Raw genomic sequence first — 14,972 nt, 5'->3', positions numbered from 1 at the left:
CCTCTGCTGTTTGGACTGCAACACCCCACTGCTAATTCATATTATACTTTTAGTCTTCCAAAATTTTTTCTGAAATGAATTTCCCCCCTCCCCTTTTATACTCATAAAGTTAATTTTTGAACCCATGTAGGACTTTACATTTTTCTACATTTAATTTCATTGAAATCGATTTAGCCCATCATTCTAAAGTGTCAAGATCTTTTATAGAAGTCAATTAGTCAGTCAATAAGTATTCATTAAGTATCTTTCTAGGATCAGGAATTATGTTAAGTGCTCAGGATACAAAGAAAGATAATCTCTGCCTTTAAAGAGTTCACAAATCTAATGAGGGAGAAAACAGGCAAACAAATACATTTAAACAAATCATATATGGAATTAATAGGAAACAATCAAAAAAGGAAAGGCACTAAAAGAGGGACTAGCTAAGATTGTAGTTGGGACTTTAAAGAAGCCAAGAAGCGAAATAAGGAGGGAGAACATTCCAGGTATGGAAAATGGGCAGAGAAAATCCTCAGAGTGGAGAGATGAAGGGTCTTATATTAGGAAGAAGGCTGGTGTCACTGGATCAAAGTGTAATTAATGAGTGTCAGATTTAAAAAGACTGGAAAGATGGCAGAGGACTGGGTCACAGAGAGCATGAATGCCAAACAGAGAATTTTTTATCTGATGCGGAGCCACTGAAGTTTGAGTAGGAGGCAGAATATAGTTGGGCCTGACATTTACAAAAATCACATTAGCCACTGAATGAAGGAGGGACTAGAATGGAGAGAGACTTATGGCAAGTAAGACTAACCAGCAGGCTATTGCAATAGTCCAGGTATGAAATGATGGCCTGGTAGTAATATCATAGGTTATAAAGAGGAAAATTGTATGCGATGTCTCAAAGGTGAAATTTATAGACTTTGGCAACAAGACTGGATATGGAGGATGAGGGCAAGGAGGAATCCAGGTTGATCCCCAGCTTATGAGACTGGGAAAATAGTGATATCATAGATAGTAACTGTCTAGGGGTGAGGTTTTAGAAGGAAAACTTAACAAGCTCAATTTTGAACATGCTAAATTTAAATTAACTATGAGGTATTTAAATGATCTCAATGATATTTAATAATGAAAGGATTATAATAAAAATTTGAAACTTAATTGTTTTTCAAATTTTAAAACACCAAAATGTCCTGACTTCAGTTCAAGACTTTTTTGACACACAAAAAGGACAAAAAAAAAAAAAGCTTCAGCATTTTATTATTTATATAATTTTTTAAAATATGGGAGAATTCTTTCATATCCTTGTGACAAATAGAAAAAGCACTAACTGAAGTGGAAAAAAGAAAGCTTAGGTTCAAATCTTGATCCTACTACCCCTCTTGATCAGTTTCATCTTCTCTGAAGTAAGAGGATCTGATCACAAGATCTGGAAGCTCCTTTCCCGTTTTTACTCCTAAGATCTTGGCATAAAAGGCCTCTTCTGTGATTTTATTTGTGAACATTTTAAGTACTATGGCCTAGATAAGAAAAGTTACAGTATACTATATGACTTGCTGAATTATAATTTAGAGCTTTTATGATTTTTTTGCAACAGGAAAAGTCATTAAGAGAGGGAAATAAGTTAATTCAATACTACTTACTTTCAACACCATTACTGAATCTTTATGTCTATCCTTAAAAGAGCATCCCTTTATTCCCAAGATGATCTATATTTATAACAGAGACTCGACATACAGGTTTTGTATTTCTATTGTCTACTTAAGGGAATACCTATGAATAGAATTTTGGCACGCTGATTGGTTAGCTTTTCAGAAAAGTCAAATAATCTCCTATTTATGTGTATATTTGTATGTGTTTGTGAGAGAGACAGAGGGGAAAAAAGGGGGGAAGGAGAGGGAAGAAGGAGAAAAAGAGGAAGAGGGAGAGAAGGGAGAGGAGAGAGAAAGAGAGAAGACAGAAATCCTTTCCACTATTTTTAAAGAATCTTTTCTGCTCTAATGTCTATTTCTGAGACTCCACCCTCCAAACAAGTCCTTCAGAAACCACTTGCCTAGGCAATGCTTGAGACCATGCCCATGTACTTTCCTCTTCATTCTCTACCATCTGTTGAGATCTGTAATCAAAATCACAGTTATTGTCTCTGGAAAGGATGTGTCAGCTACCTCAATACTTGCTTCACCATTTTTGCGACTTTCCCTGGATCAAAAAGTGAGGCTGGTGACCTTGCACAGTATTCCCTCACTCGGACAAAACAAACAATGAGTAGGAGATGCCCCACTGAAGCCCTGGCAAAAGGCTAACTTCCTTTCTTCTCCCTTTCTCCTTCTCCCCCTTCCTTCTTTCCTCCATATCATGGAGTTCATGGGCTACATTTCTTTCTTAAGGAGCAGGCCTTATATCCAAATCACTCTGGCTTTCATTAATCGGCCAAGAAAAGGTCCCAGATCGAGCCCCACTTGGACTGCTGGGGCCAAGACTGTCACAGTCTAAATACAATTGTTAGTTTTGACCAGAAACTCTGACTTCCCCTCTCAAATTAATTTTTTTTCTTTTGACTAAGTAAGAGAGGCCATTCTTTACCTCAATTCTTACCTAGCCTTAATCACTAAATAGGGGATTGCCTCAGTCAAATTGAAACCTGCTAAAAACCTTAGTTTAAAAAGGCCAGGTCTCCCATTGCATCCAGGGCCATCTCCAGTATTTTTGGTTTATATTTTGCCACTGGATCCGATGGCTCTGGAGGGGAAAGTAAGGGAGGTGACCTTGCACAGCCCTCTCTCATTCAATCCAATTCAATTACATGTCAAGGCATCATCTCTGAAGTCATAATCATCTTCAAAAAAGGCCAAGCAACATCTACTGGGACTAGATTGGTCTTGGGGATGAAAAAAAAAAAGAATTCATGATCTAAAAAAGTATATCATTACTGTTTGAGGATGTATTCTGATGGAAGTGGATCTCTTCAATAAAGAGAGCCTTAATTGATCAAAGATGGACAGAAGCAGCTACACCCAGAGAAAGAACACTGGGAAATGAATATAAACTGCTTGCATTTTTGTTTTTCTTCCCGGGTTATTTATACCTTCTGAATTCAATTCTCCCTGTGCAACAAGAAAACTGTTCGGTTCTGCACACATATACTGTATCTAGGATATACTGCAACCCATTCAACATGTAAAGGACTGCTTGCCATCTGGGGGAAGGGGTGGAGGGAGGGAGGGGAAAAATCGGAACAGAAGTGAGTGCAAGGGATAATGCTGTAAAAAATTACCCTGGCTTGCGTTCTATCAATAAAAAGTTATTTTAAAAAATAATAATAAAAAAAAATAAAAAAGTATATCATTGATGGGGATAAAACATGCACACAAATGAGTATAAAATATTCAATCTATAATGTTATCTATTTGGAAGCTCCCTTTCATTCTGCATTAACAGGTCCATACAACTTCTTGAAGATGTTCCTCACTTTCCCCAAATATGAGGACACCCATGGGGCCTTCTGCTGTCCTCCTATCAGAGTTCACCCTCTTCATGTGTCATCAGGTATGTGACCAGTTCATATTCTATTCCAATCAACATCTTTACTCCTGCTCTACTTCTTGATTATATGTTCAGTCTGCTCAAATATTTTTTAATGTGCCTACTATTTTCTAGATCTCAACTTCTTAAACTTCAAGTCATGATCCCATATAGGGTCTTATAACTGAATATGGGGGTTATGAACTTATGATTATAAGGAAATGTTTGAGTTGTATACCTATTTTATATATCTATATATCCAGGGTCACATAAAAATTTCTTGGGTGAAAGGGGGTCAGAAGGAGAAACTATTTAAGAAGTCTCGTTCTAAATTATGTTCATTTTTTATTCTTCCAAGGCAGATGCATTCCAGTCTCATCACCATATTGCAACATCAGGAAAATGACTGTATTAAAAAGATGGGCCTTTCCCTGAAAGGGAAGCAGGAAAAAACTTTTGCAATCTCTTAAAGGCAATCCAATGGGTTTTCCCCCTTCTGTTCTATTCCAGATCCAACCAAGAACACACCTCTCCAGTCTGTCTGTAATAAACATGCTAATAAGATGTCCAACAAAATATATTTGGAAACTTGAGCAACAGACATTTTCTGTATCTTTAATCTTTCCTGTGTGGAAGGTAATAGTGTTCTCAAAAGAAAATTTTAAAATGGGAAGACCAGGTTTGGGGGGGGGGGGGGAAATGAGCTGTTTTGGGATATATTATATTTGAGATCTCAATGGAAAATTCAGGGGAAGAAGTCTAGAAGGGTTGGACATATAGATTTGGGAGTTATCTACATAGAAAAGATGCTTTAATCTATGGGAACAGATGAGATCAGTGATCTCCAAAGGAAAAAAACTATAGTAAGGAAGAGAAAAGGGCTCAGGATAGAACAGTGGGAGATCATCCACACTAACGGGACAGTTGGTGGACAACATTGAGAATATCAAGAAGGAGCAATCAGAGAGGTTAGAGGTTAGTGTCACCAAAACCAAGAAAGTATAGTTTCCAGGGGAGAACATGGTCAACAGAACATGAAACTGCAGAGAACTGAGAAAAGTTCCATTCAATTTAGCAATTTAGGGATTACTGGTAATTCAATTGGATATAATACACACTTACTGATCACTTCTTATGTAGGAAAGCACTAAGCTACATAAACAGGATAAAAAGCACAAAGGTAAGGAACCTGTCTCCCCTCTGTATATTCACCATCTTTCACAGTGAAGAGAAGTGAGGAGTGAAAGGGGAAAATGCATCATGATTTCATCTACTTTTGAAAATCCAAATATGAAATTTGTGATTTATAATCTTAGTATTGGGCCCAAGCTAATCATAACTCACATTTATATTGTACTTTGCAAAGCACTTCTTCATACATTATTTCATTTGATCCCCATAATAAGCAGGTAAGATAGGTGCTATTATTAATTTCAGAATACAGATGAGGAAGTTGAGGTCCTGAGAATTCAAACTCATTTCTTGCCATCTCCCAAACAAAATCGTTATCGATTGCATCATACTGCCTCTTACCAGAGGCATAACAGGCACTAAATGTTTCCAGGCTGGAAAAAACTACAAAGGTTATTGGTATATTTCCTAACTTCTGTAACCAACCAGTAACACTACAACACATAAAATGGGGAAGCTTCCATGCCTGGCACACAAAACTGTCAGGAGAAATATCGGCCACTATTTTGTACTCAATAAGGCTGGCTCGCTACAAAATTACTCTAAAACCTCTTACTCTCAACCAGGGCTTCCAAGCTTTTATTATGCAAGCACTATGAGTAAATAAATATTGTTTTATAACGTATTTGCTTCCATTTACCCAAACAAGGAGGACCTTTCCCTTCCTGCTCAACCTCCAACAGCGGCCTAAAGTGACAAGCCCTCTATTCACAGGCTCAAAACACCTCTAGTTTTAACTCTAATCTAACTACCTCATTGTACAGAGGAGGAAAATGAGATCGAGGAAAGTAAAGTGAACAGTTTACACAAGCTTTGAGTGTGAACCCGTCACACTCCTTGCATTTTCCTTCCCCCTCCTCCCTCTATTACTCTTCTTCCACTCTGCGGGGTTCGCCTCCCTCTTTTCATACGAGTCATTCTTACTCCTTAAACTACAATCTCCACGGGGCAGGTACCCAGCTTTTGCCCTTCTTTGTCTCCGCCGCGCTAAACCCAGCAGTAACGCTTAATCGCTAGCTATCGGTTGAGGGAAGAATTGACCAAACACTCACTTTGGAGTCCTCTAAGTTTGCCACACGATGACAGCCCCTGTCTGGCAGGATTGCAGGGCTCCCTTCATTTTACAGAGGAGGAAACCAAGCCCCTGAAAGTGACTGCCTGGCCCGGGATCTCCCAAGGGATTAAGTGATGGGTTAGAACTCGAACCCAGGAACTGGGGTTCTACAGACTGCGCCCACTGCCAGGGGCCCTCGGGCTTTGCCCCCTGCATTACGGCCCGGGGACCCTGAGTCTAAACCACCCCCCAGTCCCGGAACTCTCTGCCCACAGGCAGGACGCGAAAACTCCAAGAGCAGCCTGCGGCCCCCTTCCTGCTATCGCGATCCTCGAAGCCCGCAACGTCAGCCACTACTTAGGAGATGAGACCCGGCTCACTTACAGGGACTGAGAAAGCGGGCGGCGGCCGCGGCCATGTTGGCGTTAACCAAAAGCTGTCCGACGCTCCGCAGAGACTACGACTCCGCGTTCCCCCGGCGGCTCCTGCGCACGCGCGCTTGGTCCTCCCTACACCGCCAAGCCGTCCCAGCCCAGGCTCAGGCTCTCTTGGTTGGACTGCGCGCTGGGCTGCTCGCTGGGCTCCCCAACGCCTGGCACTCAGCTCACTGCAGCTCTGGGGCGAGATCTGCGCCTGATCTAATCCGAGTCCGGAGGCGGGGAGTCCCCAGAGGAGCGGCCTCCCCCCTCTGTCTCCTGAGGACTGGTCTCTGGCAGGCTACTCAGTAAAGTTCTCAGGAACTGGGTGGTCCCGCCCATTCGCCGGCCACTGCGCCTTGCATCTGTTGGAAAGGGGGCATCCCGGGCAGCCCCCGCATTTCACAGTTACGGAAACTGAGGGGAAGCGATTACATGGATGTGTGATTTGAACCCAGGCCTTTAGATTCCAAGAACAGTGGTTGGTTGGTTTGGTTTTATTTCGAATATATCAAGTTTCTAACTCCTAGAAAGATGTAGTTATACTTGACTGTTCCATAAAATCTTCAGTTATAGGTTGAGCTGGGAAGCATCTTGGAGGCTATAATACTACCACCACTACTAATAATAATGTTTACATACCTCTTACTTCGAGCTGCTTTAACAGTTGTTATCTTATCTGCTCCTCACTCCATCCCTGGAAAGCAGGTGTCATTATCCCCATTTTTCCTATGAAAAAATTCAAACAAACAGCTAGTAAGTCTCACAGTAACCCTGGAAAGTGGATGCCATTCACTCCGTTTTACACATGAGGAGACTGAGGCAAATAGAGATTAAGTGACTTGCCCAGATAATAAGTGACTAAGTCCATCCTTTAAACTCAGGTACTCCCGACTCCAAGCCTGACACACTTCCGCTCTTGTCATCTACCTGCTCCGGATACGTGTGTATGTGTGTGCCTACACATGCATGCATGTGTATGTGTGCACATGTGTATTATGTATGTAGCTTGTACATGGTTGCTTGAATGTCTCCCCTCCTTAGAATGTAAAATCCTAGAGAGCAGAGATTGTTTTTGTTTTTCTTTTTATCCTTAGTAGACAGCACAGTACTATGGTTGTTATACTAATTCAAAGTATGGCATTCCATTTCCCTGCTCAGGGCTTTTCTTTTCCCAAGCCAGCAATGTATTCTCTCTTTACCACCATCTCTTAAGATCACTACTTGTCAAGACTGATGCAACAATCCTTTTCTCCAAAATTATTTTGTATCATTTTGCACAAATTTTGAACATACCTGTAAATGTATGTTTTGAATAAAAAAGCTCTATTCAAAAAGCAAATAAAATACATTTATTAAATGTTTAAGATGTATCAAAAAAAACTGCTAAAAACTCAGGATTAAAGAAAATAAGTTAAACAATCCCTATTCTCAGATAGTTCCATTTAATGTCTTTAGAGGAGCAGTGGCCAGAGAAGGGGTTTGGGTCTGGAAAGTGGTAATTGTAGGTTGTTCTTTGTTCTCAAGAAGATTGTGACATCTGGGAGGTGACGCCATGACATGCAAGTGAATTGGATTTAAGTGAGGAAGGGCTGTGCAAAGTCACCATCCTCACTTTCTCCTCCAGAATCTTCTGAGTCCAAAGGCCAGATATAGGTCAGGATGACTGGAGATGGGCTTGGATGCAGTGGAAGTCCTTGGCCCTTTTAAGCTAAGGTCTTTACCAGATCTCAGTTTGACCAAGGCAAGCCTACATTCAGTGATTAAGGCTAGGTAAGAATTTAAGGTAAAGGATGGCCTTTTAACTAGTCAAATAATAATAATAAAATTGGGAGGGGAAAACAACATTTCTGAACAAAACAGAAATAATTGCTATTTACCTTTATTCTAAAGTAATCAGCTAAAACAAATGGGACTTGACCTGGGACCTTTTGTTGGCCAGTCAATGAGAGCCAGAATGATTTGGGTTTGAATGGTAGAGTCTCAGAAACAGACTACTTGGAATGTAAGTTCCTTAAGGACAAGGGATATATCACTTTGTATCCTTAGTTCCTGGCATGTTGTAGGTTCTTAATAAAATCTTGTTGGTTTCCTGGTGTGTTTTTATAGTATATAGTATTTTATAAATATACATTTTATATTCTATAATATTATATGTATATTGTTACATATTATACCACAATGTGTTATATTTTTTCCTCTCAGGTTATATGTAACCTTCTTGAGGACAGGAACAGTTTTTATCACTGTCTTTGTATACCCAGTAAGTACTAAGCAATAGTGCCTTGTATATAGTAATTACTTAATAAATGCGTGACAAATTAAATCATCTGAGCTCAGAGGACAAGGGCTTATCATCAAAATGGCCACAACATCCCATGAAGTAAAAAATAATTTGGTTCTATATCTGGATAATTGAGGTGCTGATCAAATTATTCAGTTTCCCAAAAAATTATTATTTCTGTTGCAGTGGGAACCCCAATTAAAAGGGCCAGTCTTCATTATTATCTAAGTGTAAAATCAAATGGGAATTCTATAGAATTATTGCTCTGAGAAATGGACAATGATAGTTATTTTTAAAAAAAAGTTTTCTTTCTCTTCATTTCCAAGTATACATTTGCTAAGATTTTATTCATTCATTATTGTCTTTTCAAAGAGTTTTTCTCATATGAGGGACATGCTTTCCTGCCACAAAAACTCTGAATCGTTTACCTGTTTTTAAATTCAGCACCAGAAGTAGCAATATGAATAAGGTTGGAGAATTAGAAAGCAAAGGGTATTAGGAGTTTGAATTCTCCCTTTACTTAGCCATATCTGGAAGACCCTGGATAAGTCAAGTATTCTATCTCTAGCCACATTCAACTTTCTGCCAAGTAAAGATAATGTTTATCTATTCTTTATCTACCACAGGGACTCCATAATGATTGGTGAGTAGGCAAAAACTGGACAAAAATTCATAGGAACTCAATGAGTACCCATGGTTTACTTGCATTTTAGGGTTGGCTCTTTTTTTAATCAAGCTTATGATGGGACAAAGGTTGTAAATATTTTGGGGAAAAGAAATCCAGTAACTTTTCTTAGGGGAAACATAAAAATTATTTGCATTAATTTTCTTTTGAAATAATTAAGTTTCAAATTATTTCATTAAATACCAAAAATCTTTCATCGTTAACCATATTCATTTAGTATCTATATTTATAAAATATACTACTCTTTTTGTAGATTTTTGTTGTTATGCTTACATTTTTATTCATTTTAAATCCAGTTATATATCCTTTATTCCATAAGTATTTAAGTGCCTACTAAGTACTGGAGATGCAAGCACACACACACATATACACACACAAACACACACACACTTCCTGGCCTTGAAGTCATTCTACTGGAGGATAAGAGATACAGAAATAAACAAATACAAATCTTACACGAAGAAAATGCAGTGGGAAGGGAAACTATGAATAAGTAACTCAGAAAAGGTGGCTTCCTCTAAATGATAGAGGGAAAGAGTTAAGGGTATTCTATGCCTCCTTATCTCGCTATCCCCCAGGCATTTGGAGATAAAGTGGGACAGCAAATAGCCTGGTCTAGCTGGAAGGTCAGAATAGATGTGTTAGAACCAAGGATCTTGTTTTTATACCAAGAGGTATGGACACTGAAGCTTTACAGGTAGGAGAGTGACATTGTTTGATCTGGGCCCTAGGAATATCGACTTGACAACTTTGCAGAAGATGAATCAATGTTTCCAGTAATCAAGATGTACAAAATGATGTATTAGTAGTGAAAAGTAACACGTGAAAATGAACTTACTACTCTGCACTCTTATCTCTATTAAGATAGAAACTTGTTACCCTGGGCAAGTCACTTAACCCCAATTGCCTCAGCAAAAAAAAAAAAGAAAAGAAAAGAAAAGAAAAAAAGAAACTTGTTTGATGTTACTAGAAGGGAGTAAATAGTTCAATGGAAAGAACATTGATTTGGAAACCTTCTTGAGGGTCAATTCCAACCATAAACAAGTTACTTAAGGCAAGTCTGGTTCCCTATTTGTAAAAGGAGAAGAGGTATGTAATAATACCTTCAATACTTAACCCCATCCCAGTGGTGTAAAGATCACATGACCTTATGGATACTTTGCAATTCCTTATGTTTTAATTAGCTCATCAGGCTACCTAAGATGTTCACTTGTGTCCAAATCTTTGCAAATTCATTTGGGATTTTCTTGGCAAAGATACTGCAATGGTTTACCATTTCTTCCTCCAGTAACACAGCTAGTGAATGTCTGAGATCACATTTGAACTCAGGTCTTTCTAACTTCATGCTTGGCACTCTATTTACTGAACTCCTTTACACTTTATGTTCAAAAACTGAATGCAAGCTATTAACACTGTAATTTTTAAAAATAAACCTACATGCATGTTTTTCCTGACCTATGTTTCATCTTAGAGGCATAGACAAATACAGGAAGATCATACCACCAAGAGCTAGTCAATTAATAAGATAAACATAATTATCAAGTGCTTACTGTGCCAGACACTGTTCTAAGTGCTAGATCAGCTTTGTTATACAAAACTTGCCATCCCTAAGATTAAAATTGGTATCTTTAGAAAACTAAGTTTCAAACTCTATAAATATTGGATAATGATGATATTAAGAATGTCAGAATAATGAAAAGCTAAATTTTTTTTTCTTGAAATCTAGAGGTTCCTAGATTTAGACCTAGAATGGAACTTGGAGATGAGCGTGATCACTTTCATATTATTCATATTCAGATAAGTAAACTGAAGCTCAGGTAGTGAATAGAATCCGGGGCCTGGAGTCAGCAACACTCTTCTTGAGTTCAAATCTGGCTTCAAATACTTTATAGCTGTGTATCATTTAACCTGTTTGCCTCAGTTTCCTTATCTGTAAAATGAGCTAGAGAAAGAAATGTTAAATCACTCCAATAAGACTGTCAAGGAAATCTTGGGGCAGACAGGTCTGAATAATAATAGCAATTCAAAGATCACAGAGTTTAAGTGATTTGGCCAATGTCAAACAGTCCTTAAGCTTGCAGAATAAGAACCCAAGGCCTCTGCTTCCAACATGACACCATACTGCAGCATATCTCCCAATGAGATAATTCCAGGGGAAATAAACTGAACGCACATTGAGTTAGAGAGTAAACAAACAAACAGAACAGAAAACAAACAAACCAAAAAAAAAAAAAAAAACCCTCAGTAAAGACCCAGCCTTCTAAGACTCGGGAAACATTGTGAGGATTTTATTTGCTTAGAAAAGATAATTGTTTTATTTCTCTTTGTCCACATTTACTTTATATACTTATGCAGAAAATTCACTCTCTACAACCAAATGTATATGAATGAAAGGAGCCTCTGGGCGGCCCCAGATAAGCAACCCAGCAGAGCAGAGGATTTATCTGAAGCTGGGTGACTTAATTAGTGGATAAAGCACTCTCCTGTCACAGATAGGACCCAATATGTGAGTTTAGCTCGCAGACCTAAATAAAATGAATTTGTTGGTTTCAGCTCAGTGCTTTGGGAGAGGGGGGAAACCTAAATCATTATTTGTCATGATTGGCACCTCTGAGCTGCACAAACTAAATTTAGATTACTTGGCTGTATCTCCTTAATCAGAAAAAGAGAGCAAATTCAGTACAAAAGAAATTTAGTAGCTGAGTAAAGCAGAAGCAATTTGCATACTAGAATATCATCTAATCCATAGCTCCAAACATGCTAACTATCCTTTTTTGTTTTTTACTATAATGGTGCTACAGAATCCATGTCAAAAGAATATGTGCTTTTATTTCCAATAGTAAGCTTGAGTTGCATAAATGCATCCTTTTACTGAATTATCCCAGTTACCACGTTTATAAGGCAGCTAGTCAGAATCAGAGGTCCAGTCTATAGGTATTTGCCTAAACTTCATATTCAGTCATTTCACTGGGGTATCTATCCTTTCCCTACCCAACTTTAAGATTATCTACAACATTCTTGGTACAGATATTTGTAAATTATAATAGAAGTATTTCCCAGTGCACTTCAGTCATTTTGACGTGTCCACAGATTTGGAGGATAGCTGTTCAATGTCACTTATTAACTATACCCAGTAAAATAAGTATTATTATCCCATTCCACAAATGAAAAAAACTGATGGCCAGGCCTATTCAGTGATTTCGCCTGGATCATATGGCTAGTAAGAGGTAGAAGCAAGATTAAACCATTATTCTCTTCAAGGACTCCATACTGCCATATGATCATTTTGTCCAGGTTCTTTTCCAGTGGGCAAATTACAGGTGACCCTTACAAATGCAAACCCTCTCCACATTAAATAACTTAGTCCTTATAATCACCAAATCTTCAGAAGATCAGGGTCACTTTTTCAGTTCTTTTACTCCTTTCCTGAAGCTCTGTGGACCCTATTCAACAACTCTTCATATCTCAAAGTCTAGGGGTCCACCCCATATTCCTCTATCTCCTCAGCAGCAGGCAGCATTAAACCATCAGTATCTAGTCTTCTGGAAGGACCATCTAACCAATGCTTTAAAATGATAATAGAGGTGTGGATGAGATACAACAAGTCATAGCAACAGAAAACTAGCATTTTAAACTTGAAATAATATTATGACAAAATCTTGAAGAGTACTAATAAAGCTTTTTACCACAGGTCCAAAGTGCTAACAGCAAAAAACTTAGTCCCTGTAGCTCATGTTTTTATGTCTTGATAAAAATTTAAACTTTTAATATAGAACTGAAGTTCCAAAAATTAGTGAGCTGGTCACTGAAGTCTGGTAACAATTAGATGATTTTTTAACACTCCAGTATTTTTGCCAAGAAAATCCAAATGGGGTAGCAGAGAGTAGGGCATGACTGAAACTACTGAACAACAAAGATAAGGAGAACTTGGCCGAATATAAGGATAACACAATAGCCATTTCACTTATCCTCATTTTTAATGTTTGTGCAGTTACACTGTTTCATTATACCTTTTTTTCCTCCTGAACATTTCAGGAGGGATTAGTGACAATAGCTGGCATTTATAGAGTGCTTTAAAATTTCAAAGTACTTTACAAATATTTCATTTTTCCTCACAACACAGGGAGGTAGGTAGTAATATCTCATTATATAGATGAGGAAATTGAGGCAAAGAAGTTGTGATTTGCCCAGCTAAGAAACAGAAGCCAGGATTTGAACTCGGGTATTCCTGATTCTAGGACGAATGTTCCTCCTCTCTGGCATCTAGCTGGTTAAAAAAATCAAGTTCAACAGAATTTCTCTGAACTATTTGTTTATGTCTTGTCCCATTTCAGTCAAAGTGGAATTACTAAATGGAATTATAGAATTACCCAGTATTGACATCAAATATTCATAGTTTCTTTTTTACTTCAGAAAAGAAAACCAAAGAATCCCACACAATCAAATCAGCAATGTCCTCACTGATTTTGTTCCAGGATTACATTCACGGCAAAGACCCATGAAATGATATCATCATCACCAAAAAAAAGACTCCTAATTTGAACTGACCATGCAACTATGCAGGGGACTTTGAGGTAGATAGGGAAGAAGAGAAAGTAAAGAGGGAGGGAAAACAGGATAGAAAAATGAGCCGGGGTGGGGAGGAAACTGAGGGGAACTAGAAAAGGTGAGACAATGAGGAAAGGGAAGAGAGCAATTTGATAACACAGTAAGTACCCTATTAAAAGGATAAAAGTACTTCTACTGAGCAGTGACCTTTATGGCTAATTCCTTGGCTTGGCTGCCGGGTACATACTGTTCTCCTCTATCCTCTACCTAGTCCCATAGCTTTTACATTCTTGAAAGAGCAACTAAAACCCCTTTACAGCTATGCTAAGATCTCATTGCCACTGAACTGGTGGCACTCATTCACCTGTACTCATGCTCCACCAAGCTGGGATCTTCTGGTACTGTTTTAGTTTCCTTCAACAAATTCAATTAAGAATAATCATGAAGGTATACTATGCTAGATTCAAAGAACCCAAAACGTTCATAAAATATATTTACCCTATTTAAGTCTCACTTTTTCCAGGTTGAACATTGTTTAAACAAATTCTCTAATACTCATTACATGTTATTTATAAACTCAAAAGTATCTCAGTTCTTGAACTATAAAATATTTCATTAGTAATTTTATTTTGAATTACAAAATTGAATAAAATTTAACGTGTTTAAAACACACCAACAAATAAAATCTAAATCAATTCATAAAGAAAAACAAGCAATTAAGCACAATTTAAGTATTACCACTTTTCTAGTCATGCTAATATTGCCATTTTAACATTGTAAATTAAAATGTTTTCAGATGATCCAAGACAATTCCTTTTTTATTTTTTTGATATAATAGCTTTTTATTTTTCAAAATAGGTGCAAAGATAGTTTTCAACATTCCCCCTGCAAAACCTAGTTTTTTCTCCCTCCCTCCCCACATCCTCTTTCCCCTAAAAAGCAAGTAAGCTAATAAACATGTGCAATTCTTCTAAACATTCTTCCATTTATCATGCTGCACAAGAAAAATCAGATCAAAAAGGAAAAACAATGGAAAAAACAAGCAAACAACAAAAAAGGTGAAAATATTACTGTGATCCATATTCAGTCCTCATGGTTCCCTATCTGGATGCAGATGGCATTTCCATTACAAGTACATTGGTATTTCATTGGTATTGCCTTGAATCACCTCATTGCTGTAAACAAATCTTGTTGTGAACAACACTCTCTTGATTCTACTTTTTACTTACCCTCAGTTCATTTAAGTCTCTTTAGGCCTTTCTGAAATCATCCTGCTGATCGTTTCTTATAGAA

At 37.9% G+C, this 14,972-nt stretch overlaps 1 protein-coding gene across 1 annotated transcript in view; it reads right to left on the bottom strand.

Annotated features, from left to right (window-relative positions):
* The window catches only part of FECH (ferrochelatase), a 48,299-nt gene extending 40,842 nt beyond the window's left edge, over nucleotides 1-7,457 (bottom strand). Inside the window, exon 1 of the mRNA XM_051969582.1 lies at nucleotides 6,131-7,457. Coding sequence (XP_051825542.1) covers nucleotides 6,131-6,164 — 34 coding nt within the window. The 5' untranslated portion in view covers nucleotides 6,165-7,457. The remainder of the gene's footprint in view (nucleotides 1-6,130) is intronic.
* Between the last annotated feature and the right edge of the window lie 7,515 nt (nucleotides 7,458-14,972).

The sequence above is a fragment of the Antechinus flavipes genome, chromosome 1, assembly GCF_016432865.1.
Source record: "Antechinus flavipes isolate AdamAnt ecotype Samford, QLD, Australia chromosome 1, AdamAnt_v2, whole genome shotgun sequence".
Classification (NCBI taxonomy): Eukaryota; Metazoa; Chordata; class Mammalia; order Dasyuromorphia; family Dasyuridae; genus Antechinus; species Antechinus flavipes.
The sequence above is the reverse complement of the archived record's forward strand: the minus strand, read 5'-3'. Positions and strand labels throughout refer to the sequence as shown.